Source organism: Chenopodium quinoa, unplaced genomic scaffold (genome assembly GCF_001683475.1).
Source record: "Chenopodium quinoa cultivar QQ74 unplaced genomic scaffold, ASM168347v1, whole genome shotgun sequence".
Classification (NCBI taxonomy): domain Eukaryota; kingdom Viridiplantae; phylum Streptophyta; class Magnoliopsida; order Caryophyllales; family Amaranthaceae; genus Chenopodium; species Chenopodium quinoa.
In genome coordinates, this window is record NW_018743074.1 from 324,766 (window position 1) to 345,044 (window position 20,279).

At 35.7% G+C, this 20,279-nt stretch overlaps 2 protein-coding genes across 2 annotated transcripts; both read left to right on the forward strand.

The window, feature by feature from the left end:
• The first annotated feature begins 3,044 nt into the window (after nt 1-3,044).
• On the forward strand, nt 3,045-14,530 carry LOC110731474 (U-box domain-containing protein 33-like). The gene is made up of 16 exons (XM_021911327.1): nt 3,045-3,587; nt 4,458-4,579; nt 4,714-4,835; nt 5,055-5,159; nt 5,862-6,174; nt 6,270-6,407; nt 6,721-6,971; nt 8,770-9,029; nt 9,835-9,956; nt 10,077-10,198; nt 10,377-10,481; nt 11,006-11,339; nt 11,499-11,639; nt 11,942-12,472; nt 13,148-13,906; nt 14,008-14,530. The coding sequence occupies exons 1-16, from the start codon at nt 3,413-3,415 to the stop codon at nt 14,224-14,226; spliced, it is 3,819 nt and encodes a 1,272-aa protein (XP_021767019.1). The 5' UTR covers nt 3,045-3,412; the 3' UTR covers nt 14,227-14,530.
• A 3,339-nt stretch (nt 14,531-17,869) lies between these two features.
• LOC110731475 (U-box domain-containing protein 33-like) lies at nt 17,870-19,763 on the forward strand. The gene is made up of 5 exons (XM_021911328.1): nt 17,870-18,493; nt 18,601-18,722; nt 19,162-19,283; nt 19,483-19,587; nt 19,673-19,763. The coding sequence occupies exons 1-5, from the start codon at nt 18,340-18,342 to the stop codon at nt 19,761-19,763; spliced, it is 594 nt and encodes a 197-aa protein (XP_021767020.1). The 5' UTR covers nt 17,870-18,339.
• Nucleotides 19,764-20,279: the final 516 nt, after the last annotated feature.

Sequence of the window (20,279 nt, forward strand, 5' to 3'; positions counted from 1 at the left end):
TTCGGCACTATGCTTTCCTTGTGTCACGTTTGCAATCTTCAGGCTACGTTTCTTTGCAATTCTAGTATTGTTGGTCCAAGACTGGCCTTCAATGGTGCTCTTAGTCTTTTTAATAGGACTATGGAGACTGACCTTATGAGTAACCCTAGTGAGATCGCTACCCCCAAACTCATGAAAAAATTGGCAAATATATATTTCACGAAGGTCACTACATCTGCAGAATCCACTTTCTCCCTATCTCCGTGTCAAGTTGCCTTATGGAAGTCCCAACAGGGGGATCACACTTCGGCCTGGTTGCGAGGGGTCTCGATATTAGGTTTGGGTCAGACAATGAATGGTAAGAGTTACCGTTGTGTTCTCTGCTACCGGTTGGGTGTTCCTTTGTTCTCCGTTTTGACACCGTGTTCTGCTTGCTCAAGGGTTTTTGATGGGGATATTGATGGGGATCATACAGTGTCTTGTGCTGGGATAGTGGGTATTAAACATCGGCACAATATTGTTCGTGACACCCTTGTTGATATTTGTTTCGGTCTAGGATTTCTACAACAAAGGAGGTTAATGTTGGGTTGACTGGAGGGAACGACGGGGCTCTTCGACCAGCAGATGTGTTGCTTTTATTCTTGGGATAGAGACCTTGATGTATGTGTTGACTTGACGGGGTGTTCTCCCTTGACTCAATCTGGGTTGTCTGACTTCGTTCCTGGTCGTATTGTGTCGCTACAACTCAGTGGAACCGGGACAAGTATGGGGCGCGTTGCAAGGCTATTGGCTATGATTTTCTTCCTTTCTCCTTTTCTTCATTAGGGGAATTAGAGAAGGATGAAGCGGGTCCATGCGTTCGCTAGGATTCAGGATATTGGTGCTCATGCAGCTGCTCACATTTTCAACAGGATCAGATTCGCTATAGCTAGAGGGGTGGGGGCCCAGATTGTATCTCGCCTCCTCGCTAATTTCTTGTAAATCGATTGACTTTGTAAGTTTTTGTTATTTTTCTATAATAATAATAATAATTAATGATAATAATAATAATAATAATGTGATAATATTAATAAGTAATTAATGATAATAATGTGATAATAATAATAATAATAATAATAATAAGTAAATTACCACCCAAAAATAGTATCAATTTCTAAATAACCACCCAATTAAAATTTTATTTTAAATTACCACCCATTAAATTAAAAAAACGCTCAGATTACCACCCATTTTGTTTTTCCGGTGGAATTTCCGTCAGTGGGCCCCACTTTTTTTTTTTTTTTTTTTTTTTTTTTTCCTTTTTTTTCTGGCTTTCTCACTCTCTCTCCCCGATTTCACTCTTCTTCTTCCTACCTTCTTCCTTTCTTCTTCCCAACCACCACCCCTACCATTGCAAATTATCCTTTTTAATTATCAAAATAAGCGCATTTCCAACTTAGAGTAACATAAGATACATAATTATCATACAATTCCCCACCCAATTCATCTGCAACAAAGTTACTAAAAATGCTAATCAACCCACGAATCATTATCCAACAATTAGTCTAGCATTCCAACGAAATATAAGAAATGATGCCAATTCCTTTAATAACTCAACCAAAGCCAAATAAAAAATTAACAGCAATTAACCCAATTCAATCCCCCAACAAAAAAATCAAAAGAACCCCAGAAAAATTGAACAAATACCCAGTTCAATTCACCAACAATACAACCAAATTACAATAAAAATCACAAACATCGCAGAAAACCAATAAAAGGGATTGAACAAAAATTACCAATAAAAGGGGTAATGATGAGAATGATATAACAAGCAAGACCACCACTACTAGAAGTAAAGAAATGAGCAATTGGTTTATACGAAACAACAATAGCACCAACAACAATGGTAGCAAGCAATTGTACTGCGATAATTGAGTAAACTTTTCGAATAAAACTCCATCGAAGTCTTGGGTCTTCAAGCATCACAGGATAAAGTTGTGTTGATCCTCCTTCAAGATCATTTTTCCCAGAATGCCACATGATTTCTAAGTTTCTTGCTTGTTTTTAATGAGAGAGAAAATCAGGGGTTTTAATCGGGTTTTCCTGGGTAATTGGGTTTGTGTTTTCCTGTAAAAAGAGAGAGAATTTGGTGGGTTTTAAGGAGAGAGAAAGCGAGACGAAAGTTCTTGAGAAGTCTTCTACTCTTCTACCGTTCTTGTGAAGGCGGTGTTAGGGGAGGATCATGAGGTGGAAGAATCTGAAAAATGGGGGAGATTGGGGTGAGGGAGCAATGGTAGGGGTGGTGGTTGGGAAGAAGAAAGGAAGAAGGTAGGAAGAAGAAGAGTGAAACCGGAGAGAGAGAGTGAGAAAGTCAGAAAAAAAAAGGAAAAAAATAAAAAAAGTGGGGCCCACTGACGGAAATTCCACCGGAAAAACAAAATGGGTGGTAATTGAGCGTTTTTTTAATTTAATGGGTGGTAATTTAAAATAAAATTTTAATTGGGTGGTTATTTAGAAATTGATACTATTTTTAGGTGGTAATTTACAAATTACCCTAATAATAATAATAATTCTGAAATCTGCCTGGAGTGAAGTATTTGTATACAACTAGCAAGTCAAATAGAGGTCAAAAGGTTAAATAATGAAATCTCCATGTCTAGAGTCTAGACGGCAGAACCCCAGAATGTTCAGATGCAAGGAACCATCGTGGACTTGTTGTCCAAATCTTCCATGGCTGTTCATGGGAGGATCTGGGACCCGCCATGAAAGGCATGAATTATCCCAAATCTAACTGATGATTGAAATTAAAAAAGTAAAATACAGTTAATTGCCAGAAGAATGAGGGTAGATAAACGTTGGATTCAGACGACACGAAGATTTGCATACATTCTACAGATTTGGTAATATTAATTATATTTTAATTTTTATTCAGTTATTATTTGTTATATTTTAGCATAATTGTTTTACTAATTCAATGACAAGTAACCCCTTTACACCAATTTAGTTTCTTTCCTATAGTTTTCTGTCATTTTCATTCATATAAAACTGTATTTTTGAATTTTCTTGAATATGATTTAATTAAATCATTGAAGAAGTTGCTTTAGTTTTTTTTTTTTGGTTGTTTAGAGAGCCACAAAGGGCGAGTGATGAGAATCGATTCCAAGATCACTTGGAAGCGGGAAGGGAAGCTTTAAATCATTGGAGAAGTTGCTTTAGTTTGTTGATGCTCAACCAATTGAGAAATTTGCTGATTTTTTGTACTACGTAATTTTTTGGGGTTTTAATTTTGAAGCATATTTCTAATCTTTTGGATTTTTGGGTTGTTTTTATCTATTGGGTTATTAAGGAATTTTAATTTGTACTTAAACCCATTTGGAGAGTCTGAAATCTGCATATTTTATTGGAAAATTTGTCTATTTTGTATATTTGGGGGGTATTTGACATTTCAACTACAATGGCATTAGTTAGGGTAGAAGAGGTTGGTGATGAGGTTAATGAGAAGATATATGTTGCAGTGAGCAAAAATCAGAAAGCTTGTATGTCGAGTCTAGAATGGGCGGTTCGCAACTTGAAAGGAAAGAGACTATGCTTGGTTCATGTTCATCAGCCTGCAAAGTTTATGTCCATATGTGAGTGCCTAAGTTTATTTGTTGTTGTATTATACATTGCTTGATTCCCAGATCTCCCCATTTCGACTTTCATAGTCTAATGTTATGTTATTTGAACTTATGAGTACGCCACATTGTGTTTTTGATGCCTGAATGTGGGATGTGCTTTGAGTTTGAAGGAGAGTTTGCAAAACATAGGTCTATTTTGGTATCTAAATGTAGAATGTTTATACTTTAGGTTCGAAGGAGAGTCTGAGAAGCGTAGGTTTCTGTCTGCTCGTTAGAGTGATTGTGTTAAGGCTTCCATTTTGCAAATGTTTGTTTACATTGTGGAAATTATTGGGATTGTTTGTTTTTTATTCTCCCAATTTTTTGTTTCTTTCATCTGATCTGGTAGTATTCAAGTTGGTTTAGTTTGGTACTTCTCTCCTGCAATGAAGTATCAACATTTATCTAAATGGCAGACATTCTAGCTTTCTTGAGCTGAGTAATTTGTATATCCAAAATTCATTATCGAATGGCCATAAAACATAACGATAATGTCATTCCTATAGGTTTAGTTTGCCTCTGAAGTGTAGCATGCTACCATGTAGTATGTGACTGCAGTTGATCAATAAGATATTAAGATGATAAGGGATCTTGTTTAATTTCTGTCTGCATGCCTGTAACGAAACTCATAGGTAGCCCGAACCTCTCATATGAGATGTCTTTGATTCTGTCTTCCCGTTGAATTTTCTCTGAATTCTAATTCAACTCCTGTTTTGTCCTGTCTTTTTCCTTTTGTTATTAGTTTGCTGTATCTTTGGTTCCTTTGGACTAGTATTGTACCTACAAATCAATTTTCTGAATGACTCTTCATGGTTGTTTATCTAATTGTTTTGGTGCCTACAGTGGGTGGGAGGTTCCCTATAAGCTCACTGTCAGAACAGGAAGTTATGGCTCATCAAGAACAGGAAAGACAAGATATGTGCAAGATTTTAGACGAATATCTTCGCATTTGTACAAAAGCTAAGGTAATATCTTTTCCAGCTACTTAAGTTGACATTGAAACATTATGAAACTTACCTTTTGTAAATAACATCATAGATTTTCTATTTGAATTCTGCTTTCTTGTATATTTGCTCATGTCAATTTCTCGTGTTGGTAGGTTCAAGTAGAAAAACTGTATATCGAAATGGAAACTGTAGAAAGTGGACTTGTGGAGCTCATATCCCGGCACAAGATTGAGAGACTTGTCATGGGAGCAGCAGCTAACAAAAGTTATTCAAGGTGTGCAGGGAGTAATCGACTGTGGTTAATTCTAGCTTTGTTTCTATCTTCTGCCTATGACTTAATCATTACTCCATACTATTACATGTGCTTGGAGGATAGTCATGTATTTTTTGGGGCAGCTTGGTACTCCTTAACTTAGTTTATGTTCTTGAAATAGATTATGCGGAATTTTAACGTTTGTGAAAGCTTCTCACTGATTGTGATTCGTGATTCCAGAAAAATGGTGAAACCAAAATCCAAGAAGGCTAACTATGTCCGCCAACATGCACCTGCTTTCTGCCACATCTGGTTTATCTGCATGGGGCATCTAATCTATACAAGGTATAATCTGTCAACCCCATTATTAAGATTGGCCAAGTTACTTTTTGCTTCTATATACATGCCATGTAATTCATGCATCCTTGGACTATGTTGCTTTACATAAAGACAGGATATTAGTAATGTACTTAAGGGCCATATACTGGTCGGACTTGAGGGCCATATATAGCCATTATCGTGGGAATTTGTTTTTAGTTTAAATTGAGGGTTCCAAGTTTTTATTTTTTTATTTTTTGGATCTTCATAACTTGCAGTGACCAACAAATTCTCTTAAAAATAATACAAAGTAGTATATTTCAATGATTAGCAAAAATCTAAGGTTATAAATCATGCTAATGGATGGATGATTTTGGCACTTAACACAGGCAAAACTCGTGCTATGAGCCTATGATACATTATGCTTCTGCAAGAATTTACAAGGAAAATGCAATACTGAAAGACTATAAAGGTTGTTTTGTAGTATCAAATAGGATCTGTGGTCATGTGCCATATATTTAACTACAGTCTTAAGGACTCTTAACTCTACAAGCAATCTGGGTCTTTGGGTCATTATTTGGATTGTGAGATGAACTGGATCATATGATCATAAATCATGATTTTTTTTTTTTTTTTTGAAACAATAAATTATGAATTTTTCTACTTACAATTAAGTTCAAAAATTATTGTTTGGAGGACCTTACATAACAAGTCATGATTTTCATGCAGGGAGGGTATTAAAAAGTCATGTTTAAATGATGAAGATCTAAAAAGGCACCAGGCAGATTCTAAGTCAAGATGGAGTCAGTTTACTGGTAAACTTTCTAATTCCTTCAGCATAGTGGAATCTGAAGGGAGTTTTGATCGATCATCAACATTTAGTCTTTCTCAGCTATCTGTCTTTTCCCGACCTTCTGAAGCTGCCACCAATTCTACTTCCTATCATTCGGCAACAGAAGATATAGAGCTGTCATTTCGGTCTTTTGTTCTTTCTCCTCTACCTGAGGGAAATCAGCTTGATTCATATTCTCCAAAGGTGCTGGTAAGTACAGTGTTTGTGGAAGTTAGAGCAACGACATTAAGTATGGTTATCAGTCTCTCTGAAAGTAGCTTAATTTGGCTATCAAACTATTGCAGGAAGAGGACATGGAAGACGCTCTTTATGATCAACTTGATCAAGCCATAGCAGAAGCTGAAACCGCTAAGGAGGAGGCTTATATTGAATCAATCAGGCGTTGTAGAGCAGAGAAAGATGCAATTGAAGCAAGTGGCAAGGTAACAGTTCTGAAACACGCAATCTTTACGTGCTTTTTGTCTGTTTGGACCATTAATATTTTCCACTTTTTGATCAACAAGAGATTTTTATTGTATCTTGTAAGTTGTAACACTGTAACAAGTGCTTCTCTTGTAGGAAATCAATATTATTTGGTGTAAAAAAAAAAAAGGAAATCAATATTATTTAAACATATACCGTATATTAATTCGATTTAATAAACCTTGACCTTTACAGTCGAAAAGGAGATTAAAGTTTTGGCATTTGATTCATTGAATTTTCATGATACTAGCTGCAAATGTACAAATTTTACAGGCAAATGCAGCAGAAAATATGTACTATGAAGAGTTGAGAAGAAGGAAAGAACTTGAAGAAGAGTTGGCTAAGACTACAGAAAAACTTGAGAGTACAAATAAGGTGCACGACATGGCCTTAGATAAACTACGGAATATATTGGATCAGAATTTGTTACTAAAGAATCGAACTGAGAAATCTGATGTCATAGGAGAAGAGTTGGAAGAAAATTTAATTTCTGCATTGGAGTTGTTACAGAGCATCAAGAAGCTGTAGGATCTCTTTTACATATTTTCATGGTTGATAACTTAGCATGGTTGAGCTCCTAGGTTTTCCCTCTGTTAGGCAAAATATTGTACTGTATATATCAATCTCACAATATTCTTAGGGTGGAATTTTTGTTTTTTATTTTTTATTTTATAATAGGGACTTAGTAGTTAATACTCTACAGGAGTTGGTCGTTTTTATGCCTCATTTGAAGTAATAAATACGAAGTATAATACTCATACGTGAAGTAATAATGATGTTAGAATACACCGTATTGTTTTTCATTTTTTTTTTTACTCCGTATTAACAAAACTAAGTAACACCTGTCACTAACAATAACAATAATTAGGGTGCAGCGTGACAGGTTGCTAACATGCATGATTCAGATTGTATGTTGGCCCTTGAGAATGCATCACCTTGATTTGAACTTCTGTGTTTAAATTAAACAACTACGTTGCAATATAATGAAGCCATTTTGCAAGTCATTTTCTTGGACCAAGTACAATATAATGAAGAATGTTTATATGAAGGCATCTAAACATTCCAATAGATTGCCTCGCAGCTTGATAACGTAATGTAAAAGATTGAAACATGAGTGTTGAATTCTGTCAGGAGTATTTTATTACGTAGCTCGTTTGTATCAAACTATCAATTGCATGATACTTCGTACAATTTAGGCTATTTCATGCCAATGTACTTGTATCTTGTGAGCACATAAAAGAATAGCATAGTCGCTTGTATGGTGAAAATTCTTACACGTTCGTTTTATTTTTTAGCTATAAATCTCTTGAAAGAATCTTTTCGACTTTATGCTACATGTAAGATTATAATAGGCTAACATACAAGTTTAAATCTCTCTTCCTCGATAGTAATAGTCTCGTGGGTCACACGGAAAAAACACGACTTGATACAACAAAAGGAAAAGTGTGAACATACTGAACAAGAGTACAAAGGTTAGGATTGTAGGAAGCCCTACCAGCCTAACTATCCAATAATCTGTATCATCCTTGTTATGGAAGCTTCGTTGCAAGTCTTGCAACTATGAATGTACAAAGTGAAATAACGAGGCATTTTGCTATGAAACTCTCCTGTCAATGTGGCCCCCTTTACAAAGTCGTCTCATTGACTTATCAATAAAATAATGTAACAAATTATATTTTTCAAAGACTTATCAACTAGTAGTAAAACAGTCAACATTAAAAATTTAAAACATCATCATTATCAATTTATAATTCATTTGTCATCACACACTCCAAATTTGCTGTTTTTAGATTTGAGTACTATGAATGTTCACTAATTTCTCACTTCACTGAAATATTATTTAATTTTTACTATTTTTTTCTACCCGATTTTTCTGGGTTGATGACAAGCTAAAGCAATCCTTTTGAATTTTTTTTTTTTTTTTTTTTGGCCCAAAAAAGTGGTTAATTATTCCTTTTCTTTTTCTCTCACAAAAACCCCTTTTTTCTCTAAATCCCACCTTTCTTTCTTTCTATTTTATCTTTTTTAATTCTTAAGTTGGTTGAATCTACGTTGAAATTCTAAAAATTTCGGCTTTATTTATTTTTTTAATCTAATTTTGTTTCCCTTTTCTCCATTATAATTACTTAGCGTAGTTCTAAAAAGAAAGAAGCTAATTTTAACTCAAATTTTGGGGGTTTTATATGGTTAGTAATTAGAAATAGGATATTTGTAGACGAGCACGGAGATTAAGTCTTTGTTCATGTAGCCGACCCCATCGTTCCAGGACTACGGCTTGGCGGTGATGGGGCCGGTGTTTATGTAATCTGAGTACATCAATTAAATTGTGGGGGTGATTTTTTTTTTTTTTTTTTTTTTTTTTTTGGGTAAATTATTGAAAAACCCAGAAATGGGATCAAGCAAAGATCTTTTAGGGGAAACAAGAAAAGGGATGGTAATTGATGACAAGGTATTTGTGGCAGTAAGCAAGGAGTTGAAGGAAAGCAAAATTACACTGCAATGGGCTTTGCAGAATTCGAATGGGGAGAAGAACATTTGTATAATTTATGTTCATGTTCCTGCCAATGTGATTCCCATGCCAAGTAATTATATTAATTTTAATTGATTCTGTTATTTTAATTTAGTGTTAGTATGTCATTAATATTTTGGTACTTTAATGTTAGTTTCATTTATTGGGAGTGATTGCTGGATATTGTTATGTTTATACCTAGATCTTGTGTTTGGTGTAGTGTTACCTAATTCGCGGTATGTGAATGGGGGTTTGGGAACACAATTCGCTACCTAGTTTTGTTAAATTTGTCCTACAGTGTACCTTTCACACGTTATGTAATCGTACCAATTTTCGTGTTTCAGAGTGCATTTTGCAGGGGGGTTTAGTGATTTAGGTAGCACTCATTGATTTCACAATGTTAGATTGTTCCGGGAGTAGGTTTAATGGAAGACATATATAGAATTGCAAGTTTTACTTATAATGCTGTTTTATTTGAATTGGCTTTCTAGTTTATATAGGTAATGTGTTTTATTCAATCACTTTCTAGGAAATCATTCTTAGGTATAAAGAATACATGAAACCGCATATTGAAGGTGTGATAAGAAATTATTTTGGACTGGTAAGGCGGCACTTAACGGAGTTATGCATACCTTTGTAATTGCTTAGTGATATCTCTTCCTAAGGGATGATTTATATCATGAGTTTCAGATAAATTGCTTTGAAAGTTTGCCTCTTGATTTATGAGGGCGTAGGTTGCCTAGGATACATACCGGGATGATAGTTTTGCTTTCTTACTTATGATGGCTCATTGTGGTGTTTCTGTTGTCTGATTCTGCATAAGCAACAGTCTCTTGTACTATCTTTTATTTGGTGTTCTACAATTTGTAAAATTGCAGTGGGTGGGAAATTTCCAGCTAGTCAAGTGGGAGAAAAGGAACTCAAGGCGTTTCGAGAGCAGGAAAATAAAGAGATGAATAAAATTCTGGATGATTATCTACAAATTTGTGCCAAAGTTGGGGTATGATCTCTTTCTAAACTGATAGGAAATAGCAAGCTGTGATTGAATTTTACTGTTGATTAGCACTGTTTTCCATCTGAATCTTTTTTGATGTTAGTATTCATATTGAAACTTTGATAGGCACATGCCGAGAAACTACATATTGAAAGGGACTCCATAGAGGAGGGAATTGTGGAAATCATATCTCAACAAAAGATAGGGAGACTCGTCATGGGTGCAGCAGCAGATAGAAGATATTCAAGGTGTCCATAATGGATTTTGTTGTGCAAATCCCTAATGATGTTTCTAGGAGCTCGTAGACCCCAATTGTGAATGTTTGATATTTAGATTTGACTAATTTCTAGGTCATATACTTTGAGACAAGTCATACATAAATGAAAACCTCAAAGAATGACATTTTCCTGTGTTATTGTCTTGAAGGAAAATGGTGGAGCCTAAATCGAAAAAGGCCAACTATGTGCGTCAACATGCGCCTGATTTCTGTCACATCAGATTTATATGCAAAGGCCGTTTAATATGTACGAGGTATGCTTTCCATTTTTTCTTAATCTCTTTCTGAGAAACCAACTGTACTTAGAAGCAAGCTCCTGAAGTATCTGGTTCAACATTTCATTATTACTTTTTTAAATGTGATTATGAAGCTCCCTCAGTGAGTTTTTAAAAAATACGTATGGTATCACATGCTACTGATCTTTCTTGATCCGGATATGATTTTATCAAATTTTGATACCTTTGCTTGATCTGAAAGCTCCTCGATTCAGTTATCTGTTTGAGCTGATAGATATTATAATAAAGTCTTCTTATTACTCCAGTTGGAAGATATGTTAATTTGCATTTTGCAATTTGGTTATTAATTGTTGGTTTTTTTGTTTTGTTTTGTTTTTTTATCAAATGTAAAGAGATTTATAATATGCAAAGTTTGATATGCTGGTCAACTAGCCGCTATTGAGCTACTTGTAGTTGGCCTAGTGGTTGTATAAGTGACGGTATCTTTGATTTTTGATGTTGTTCAAGTTTATTGATAATATTTTAGCACTGCCTGTGTGTAGGGAAGGTGTGAAGCAACCAAGTTTGGATGTTGAAGGGAGATCATCAAAATCCTTAGAGAATGTTCAAATTGATGCAGGCATTCTAAGTCAAAAATTACATTCTAGTCTAAGAATTTCAAATGATGATGGATCTGAAGGCAGTTCTGATAGATATATTCAAACACTAAGACCCTGTTTTTCTGAGTCCTCAATCCGATTGCCAGGACCCAAATCAGCTTTTAGTTCGCCTTGTTCATCATTCTCGAGAGAAGGAGCCCCAGAATCTAGTCTGGAGCTGTTAGTTCTGCCTCAGACAAAGATTGAGCGTCAGAGATCATCACCTCCAAGTGTATTGGTCAGTAAATTTGTCACTGCCATCTACATGCTTTTACATTTATGATTATATAGATCCACTATAACCTGAGGTTCTGAGCAACAATATAGCAGGCTTTGTTTAGCTGCTGTTGCCACGGTTTAAAAACTTTTCAAGTTCCTGAACTTTTATATGGTTCAGCAGGAAAGCAGTATGAATGATGATCTGTATGATCAGCTTGTGCAAGCCATGGAAGAGGCTGACAATTCAAAGAGAGAAGCTTTCGAAGAATCAATGAGGCGTCGGAAAGCTGAGAAAGAGGCTATAAATGCAATTCGCAAGGTAAACTATTGTCTAAGAAGAACTTTCTGCTAGTCTTGATTTTTTTTTTTTCACCCCCAGTCATTATAGAAGAACTTTTTATTGTATCTTCCCTTTGTTCTTAAACCTGATGTCATCATGTCTATGACTAAGGGCTTGCTAAGCTAATTTTGGATTATATTATGTAGATATTACAAATTTGGCTTTGTCGCTTCTTTAATTGTATGATTATCAGCAAACAAGTCTTCTTCCTCCCCTTTGAGTGGTTAGGATATGACCCTTTGCTTTCTATATTCATGTCTTCAAATTGTGTGGCTATTCAGGCAAAATCTGCTGAAAGTTTGTATTTCGAGGAATTCAGACAAAGGAAAGAGCAAGAGGAAGAGCTGCATAAGCGGAAAAAGGAACTTGAATTCACAAAAAGCCAGTTAGAAAAGGTTTTGCAGGAACTCCAAGTGGCATCGGATCAGAGGTTATCGCTTGAAAACCAGTATGAGAAATCCAAGCTCATAGAAAAGGAGATGGATGAGAAAGTGTTTTCTGCAGTGGGCTTGTTACAGAAGTATAAGGCTGAACGTGATGAATTGCAAGTAGAAAGGGATCATGCTCTCCGAGAAGCTGAAATATTGAGGAAACAATTAGATCAGGAACCATCAAGCTCACATGTTCCTTTTTTCTTCTCTGAATTCTCTTTCTCAGATCTGGAGAAAGCTACTAACAACTTTGACCCATCCTTGAAAATTGGGGAAGGAGGATACGGGAGCATATATAAAGGCTTTCTACGTCAAAGTCAAGTGGCAATTAAGATACTCAATCCTAACAGCATGCAGGGTCCTCAAGAATTTGAACAAGAGGTAGTCAATCTTTTCCAGCCTTTTGTTTATCATAAGAAAATAGAACTCTAGTCTCTTACTGTGTATACATTCATTAGGAAGATATTGGATTTAAGTTTCAGCTGACTTTGATGATTTTAGCCCAATTTGAAGTTTGTTTTTTATTGCATGTAATGATATATTGTCTTTTATGTTATTATGTTTGGTAGATTTTATTTTGCTTAAATGAGCGCGATCTAGAACTTTTCACTGAAGTTAAAATATGATATCAAATGCAAACCTTTTCGAGTACAGTTGTATAAGTATGATGATTGGGCAACTTTGTGGCTGTGGGTAACCTTGTCTTGAGAAAATAGCCCAATAACAATTTTATGAGTATTAATCTCTATAGATTCTGATGAATTTTCTGTAGAATTGTAAGAGTTTTGCCCTCTTTGCCTAATTTTGGTTGGTTGTTTTGCTATGAGTTTACTTGCCTTTATATTTCCTGGCTCAAGATTTTTAAACTAATAGAATCACTTGAAACATTGAGAACTCAAGAGTCAAGATTACCTTTTAAAATCCATCTTATTTTGAACTTTATGGCTGTTCTGAAGGATTCTATCTGTCTTATCTCTCTTCATTAGATATTCATTTCAGTTTTCACATGGATTAAAGTATTTCTATGTTTCTTACCTCAGCTAGTCTTTTCTGTAGGTGGATGTTTTAAGTAAGCTTCGGCATCCAAACCTAGTAACTCTCATTGGTGCCTGCCATGAATCTTGGGCTCTTGTGTACGAGTATCTTTCCGGGGGAAGCCTTGAGGATAGACTCATCTGCAAAAACAACACTCCTCCACTGCCCTGGCAAACAAGAATTCAAATAGCCACAGATTTATGCGTTGTTCTCATCTTCCTTCATTCAAGCCGACCTACTAGCATTATACATGGAGATATAAAGCCTTCAAATATACTACTGGATGAAAATTTTGTGTGCAAGCTCAGTGATTTTGGTATATGTTGTGTAATCTCACATAGAGAAACATCGATGGAACAAACTACAAGGTTTTGTACCTCTCAACCAAAAGGCACTTTCTCATACATGGACCCAGAATTCCTCACAACCGGAGAACTTACCCCAAAGTGCGACATATATTCTTTTGGGATTATATTGTTGCGCTTATTGACTGGTAGACCAGCCATGGGGATAACAAAGGAAGTTGAATATGCTTTGAATAATGGTAATCTTAATTGCTTATTAGACCCTTCAGCTGGAGATTGGCCTTTTGTCCAGGCTGAGCAGTTAGCTCGCATGGCTTTGAGGTGCTGTGAAATGAATGGAAGGAATCGCCCTGATCTTGAATCGGATGTATGGAGGGTTCTAGAACCCATGAAAGCTTCATCTCGAAGCTTATCTATGCCTTGGCTGGCTTCTGATGATCGAGCGCCTCATTATTTCATATGCCCCATTTTTCAGGTTAGTCAGGTTCTAACTCTGAGGAAGTTTCTTATCATATTTTCATATGTTGTACCCCCTCTTCCTTGGTTCATACTTATCAGTTTGCTTTGGGTTTGCAGGAAATAATGGAGGATCCACAAATTGCTTCAGATGGCTTTACATATGAAGCGGAGGCTATCAGAGGCTGGCTAGATAGTGGCCATGACACTTCACCTATGACTAATGCGAAACTAGCGAAACATGATTTTATTCCTAATCATGCTCTTCGGTCTGCTATTCAGGAATGGATACAAAATCGCCGCTGTGTGTTAACCCTTTCAGTCAGTACAGGCGTTTAGAGAAAATCTCACACTTCTTTCAGGTTTCCTATTACTCAAAACTTTCAGCTTTGGTTATGTTTGATTTAGATTAATTGTATAGGATTTATTGGTATATGCAACAGTAGATTTTAGTAGGTGTACATACATAAAGTTGATTTGTGCTGTGTGTTGCAGCAATTGAGGTCTAGAATTATGTTAGCATTCTCCCTTTTGTTGTCTTAGATATATTACGTACGAAGTATATGTAAAGAGATTTTACTTCATTCAATATATTTTAAAACTTTTTAACATTCAAGAATGGGCTTACCATGAATTTGCGGTACACGATCATTCTGTTGCACTTTCATTTTGAATCCTGTAATAGTGCCTTGTACTGCGCACTTCAGCTTCTCGTGATATCGTTTATCATAACTTGTGTGCTCAAAGGTCTGTTGCCACTTTTGCAAATTTGAGCGATGCAACATTCTTTTTGGTAAGGTACACGATGAGCTTCGAATGACTCTTTGCTCGGTGGAGTCACTGTCTCATTCTTGTACCTCCAGACCTCCAGTTAAGCTTAACACGCTGCTAGCAGCCTATCAGAATATGTCAAAGGCATAGTAATTTTCAAAGTTATTCGTTGTAGAGACGAGGAAGTAACAATTAACGAGCTAATTTACGACCGCCTCCAAATATTAGTAGGGAGTATATAGAATAGTACGGACAATGGAGTTTATCCTTATAGCAAGTAGAATGACCAAATGAATAATTGGTACCATAGTTTTGTGGGCATCTATGCCTATAAATTTGGTCTTCCTTTTTTTTTTTTTTTTTTTTTTTTTTTTTCGAAAACACCTGCGGATAAACATTAAAGGAGATCAATTTCCGCCAAAGTTAATAGACTTTGGGGAAAAGGACCTAAACAAACACGTTCAGTACAATCACTAGTATTCCATCTAGCTACATGGTGTGCTAGAGTATTACCCGCACGTTTAACATGAGACATAGAGAAAGCAACAAAAGAACGAGAAAGGGAACACACATCATCAATAATTAAAGAGAAAGGGGTGTAATTTCCAGCCATCTTCACCTTAACCCCTTGTGCTACCACAATTGCATCACTCTCCAGCACAACAGCAGGGAAGCCGAGTCTAGTAGCCAGCTGAAGCCCATATCGACACGCCGCAGCCTCTGCAATATCTATAGACCACCCAACTGCCCCCTGTTTCACAGCAGCAGCCAGAATTTTCCCTTCCTCATCTCTAATCACCACCCCTAGCCCCACCCTCCTCCCAATATGAGCATCACAGTTTACTTTCACCACACCCCTACAAGGACAGGACCAAGCATTGAATCATGAAGACATTCTTGGCATAATCCACATACTCGTGGACTGATTTGACTAAATTCGATGCAATGCTTATGGGGCATGGGTATTCCTGCTCAAAAACAGCTTTGTTACGACACCACCAGGCAGCCCAAGCTAGTGTTGCGATCGTTCTCAACTCTTCATTCGTGGTCTTCGAGGCTAACCATAAGAACCTTGCACAGAAGCTTGATGAGGGAGCTTGTTCAATCAGCGCTGTAACATTACTGGCAGCTCATATATCAGAATCGGCCTTACAGGCAAAGGTGGCATGAAGCACTGACTCATCACCCGTACCACAGATTGTACAGCACTTATCGTTAATCAAATGGTGATTATATAACCTTTCACGCACCGCAAGGAAAACTTTACATGCCCTCCACAGGAAATGAGCTAGCTTCGGGGGGATTTTCAAGCTCCAAATGATTCGCCATATCTCATCATGAGGTTGTCTTTGGATTGTAGTTGGACCTTGCTTCGCCATCCAGTATCCCGACTTCACAGAGTATTCGCCCCTACATGAAGGCCACCCGTACATACGGTCTTTCACACACCTAACTGATAATGGGATTGACGATATTTGAGCTTGCTCTTCTGCATTGAAGTTATCATTGAGGACCTCCAGACGCCATGACATCGTATTATGGTCGATTAGATCACAAACTCGCAAATCCATATCACTTCCAACCAATGGAGAAGGTACACAAACTGAAGAATTACCAGGCAGCCATGCATAATCCCATACCGAAATATCACACCCATTTCAACCCCTCCAGGAGCAGAGATTTGGCACCCCATATACTTCTCCACGTATAGCTCGGATCATAACCCCTAGCAGCCTCCAGAACATCACAATTTTTAAAATATTTTGCTTTTAGAATAGCATGCACAAGCGTACCTTGGTTATGGTGGAGGCGCCAAACTTGTTTAGCCAAAAGAGCTTGATTGAAACATCGGAGGTCCAGGAATCCTAAACCACCCATATTCTTCGGTTTACATAAATCTTCCCATTTCTGCCAATGTAGTTTTTTTGTCGATCCCGTAGACCCCCACCAGAAACGAGCCAGAAGAGAGTGAATCTCATCAATAATCCCGTCTAGTATCCTCAATAAACCCATCATGTAAGTCGGAATAGCCTGAGCAACTGCTTTGATTAGAATTTCTTTTCCAGGCATCGATAGCAATTTCTCTTTCCAACCCTGTAACTTCTTCCAGAGCCTCTCTTTAATACCAGCAAATATAGCTTTCTTGGACCTACCAATTATCGTCGGCAGACCTAGATACTTTTCATGCCTGTTCACTTCCCGAACCCCTAGAGTATTCACAATTTCAGTCCGACAATTATGACATACATTTTTGCTAAAAGACACTTCAGTTTTATCAAAATTAATTTTTTGGCCCGACGCTCTTTTATATTTGCTAATTATATTAGCTATCACAGAGCACTCTATAGTGTTGGCTTTAGCAAAAAGAATACTATCATTAGCAAAAAAATAAATGTGAGATACGGGGGGCCCCACGACATATTCTAGCACCATGTATCAATCCATCTCTAGCCGCCATATTTAGAAGAGTAGAGAAAGCATCAGCACAGATTAAAAAAAGATACGGAGATATTGGATCACCTTGTTGAAGCCCTCTGGATAGACTTACCGACCCTGAAATCTGCCCATTTATTTTAAAAGCAAATTGGACACTTTGAAGACAGTGCATAATTCTGCCAATCCAAGCTCCTGAGAACCCCATTTTCTCCATTACCCTCTCTAAAAACACCCATTCCACCCTATCATATGCCTTACTCATATCCAGCTTTAGAGCAAAACTTTCATCCTTGCCTTCCCCACCCCTCTTCATAGCATGAAAAATCTCAAAAGCCACAAGTGCATTATCAGAGATGAGTCGCCCCGGAATAAAAGCACTTTGGTTAACTGAGATCACCTTGTTTAACACCATCTTTAATTTATTAGCCACTGTTTTCGAAACAATTTTATAGATAAATTTGGTCTTCCTCCTTTTGTAATCGTTTAAATCAGGGTTAAATTTGGATGATTACATTTCAATAAAAAGAATAAAATTACCTGTATTAATTATGTTAAAAATAATTACTCTTTATTACTTGTACTTCCTATAAAAAGTTGATATGAGTCTAAGTATCCGAACTAAATTTGTGGCAAGGTGTAATTAGATATGTCTTATCTAATTAAATAAAACTTACAGAGTTCAAAGTATGGAGTATTTTTTTTTTAATATAGTTTCTCTAATTAAATAAACAAATCGATTAGATAAAACTTATCCAATGACATATTATTACAATAAAATTATATCAAATTCAAAGTTATCATCTAAAAAAGTTAAAAAGTTATTTAAAATTAGCTAAAAATTACCTTGAATGTAATCCACTCGTAATATTATCGTAGATCGAGTGTATACAAATTTTTTTCTTTTTCTTACTAGTTATAGTAATCACCTTTCTGAAAAAAAAATAAAAAAAAATTATACTAGTAATCAAACTGTGAAAAAGAATCCTAAGTAAAAAAGAAAAAAGTTACTCTGTTGACCGTGTAATAGTTTAGTAACTTTTATAGTTCTATATCATCACAAAATTTAAACCCTAATTTACTGCGAATTCGGAAACTCAATTGATCATCTTTGGTGTTCAATTCAGTTAAATTTTACCAAGTTTTTGTCTTTAGATTACAATCTCAGCCCTAATTCTTCTGTATTTTTGCAGAATTGTTTCGTCTCAGAATTAATTACAAGATTACAGAGCATGCATTAGAGAAATTATGGAGAAAAAATTATACATAGCAATTGGGAAAAACAATGAAATACGATCAACCTTATTTTGGGCTTATAATAATTTTTTAAACGGGAAGACAAATCTTACAATTTGTCTTATTCATGTTCATGTTCCTACCCAAATCAGATGTTCTCCTAGAAGTAATTATGATTATCTAACCTTTTTTTTTTTTTTTTTTTTTTGTGTGTGTTCATATCAAATTTGCATATGTACCAGAATTTGAATTTTGCTGATGATTTTATTTTAGAGGATTTTCCAGCTTCTGTTATGGCAATCAGAGAAGTCGAGGACAAATTGTATAAAGAATTGGAAAGACAAGAGGTGGAAAATATGTTAGATAAATATGTTCAGATAATTATAAGTTTTCAGGTATGAATCGTATGATCCTTTAGTTCCCGATGATGAAACTATTTTATTGTGTCTCGGGCGATGTCACGGGTTATTGTTGCTTGCTTCATTGGACGAGTGACTGGAAATTTTTTGTGATTCGTGTATGTGTTGTGGTGTAAAAAGTTTTTAGTAAAGATTATGTAGCAGATTTTATTTATTTAGTGTAATTATTTTAACATGCCTTAAATATGTGATTCTATTAATAGATGCATTAAGAATAAGTTTGCAACAAAAAAAAAAATTGTCCAGAATAAGTTTGCATTTGTGAGTCTTGTTGTTAATCAACGATATCATCAATCTTACGTTGTTGTGTGAATGGCTCTTTCCATCTCCCTTATGCTGTGTGTTTATTTGTTTTCTCCCACCTTCTCTTAGTTCTTGATTTCTCTAGTTGTCATTTATGTGCCCCTTTTTGCAGGTTCCGTCTGAAAAAATCTATATCGAAAAGGAGTCTGTAGCTGATGGAATATTGGAACTCATATCTCAGTTAGGGATACAGAAATTGGTTATGGGTGCAGGAGCTAACAGCAGATTTGTGGGGTACAAATACTAGTACATTTTTTGATATTGTATATTCATATGCACTTTCATATTTTGTGTCTGTTATTTTACAGTTTTTGATTAAGTGTGACACCTTATGATATTAGTGACCAAATTCTATGCAGTATGCTCTGAGCAAAGACAGATACTATAACATATTGTACGTGTTTTGATGCAAATGCCCTGATATCTATTGCAGGAGTTCAACAAAACCCGCCTCAAGAAAGTCTAATTACGTGCTTCAACATGCTCCTGATTTCTGTCATATCTTCTTTGTATCTGAGGCTCGTCTAATCTATGCAAGGTATATGCACTAATTAGAAAATAGTCTTACAATCTGTCCATCACCTTATAGACCTGGTTTCATTTAAAATCACCGTGTCTACTAGCTTCAAATCTCTTGAATTGACTTGTTTGTATGGTATCACAAATATACTTACTGGCTACAAGATTGATATCGAGGAGGGATTCTTTGGGTGATAGATTAGGTATTTTCTTGCAGATAGGTTGTGGATTATTTGCTTGCATTAAGTTGTATCTCAAAGAAGCATAACATTATATTTCCTCTGTTCAGAATCAATTGTTACATTGTCTTAATCTCTGTTGTAGAGATTAAATGCACGTACAAAATAAAAAATTTCTTTTTTTTAATTTTTATTTTTGTGTCTGTATCTTCTATATAATGATTGTAATTATCAAAATTGATAAAGAAATATCAATTTTGCAATTACAGAACTTTTAATGTTTTTTTTATTTTATTTTTTTATGACTATATCTTCTTTATAATGATTGTAATTATCAAAATTGATAAAGAAGTTTGAATGTTGAATAAGGGTAATGTGGAATTGAATAAAATTTGCGGTTAGTTATCTTGGTGGTACCATGAACTTTTACTTGAAATGAAGTATCATGTTCATGGTTGATTACAAATTGAAATAGATTCTTGACATTGAATGGAATTCTATTCTTTTATTTAATAAGTGCAGCATTTGGTAG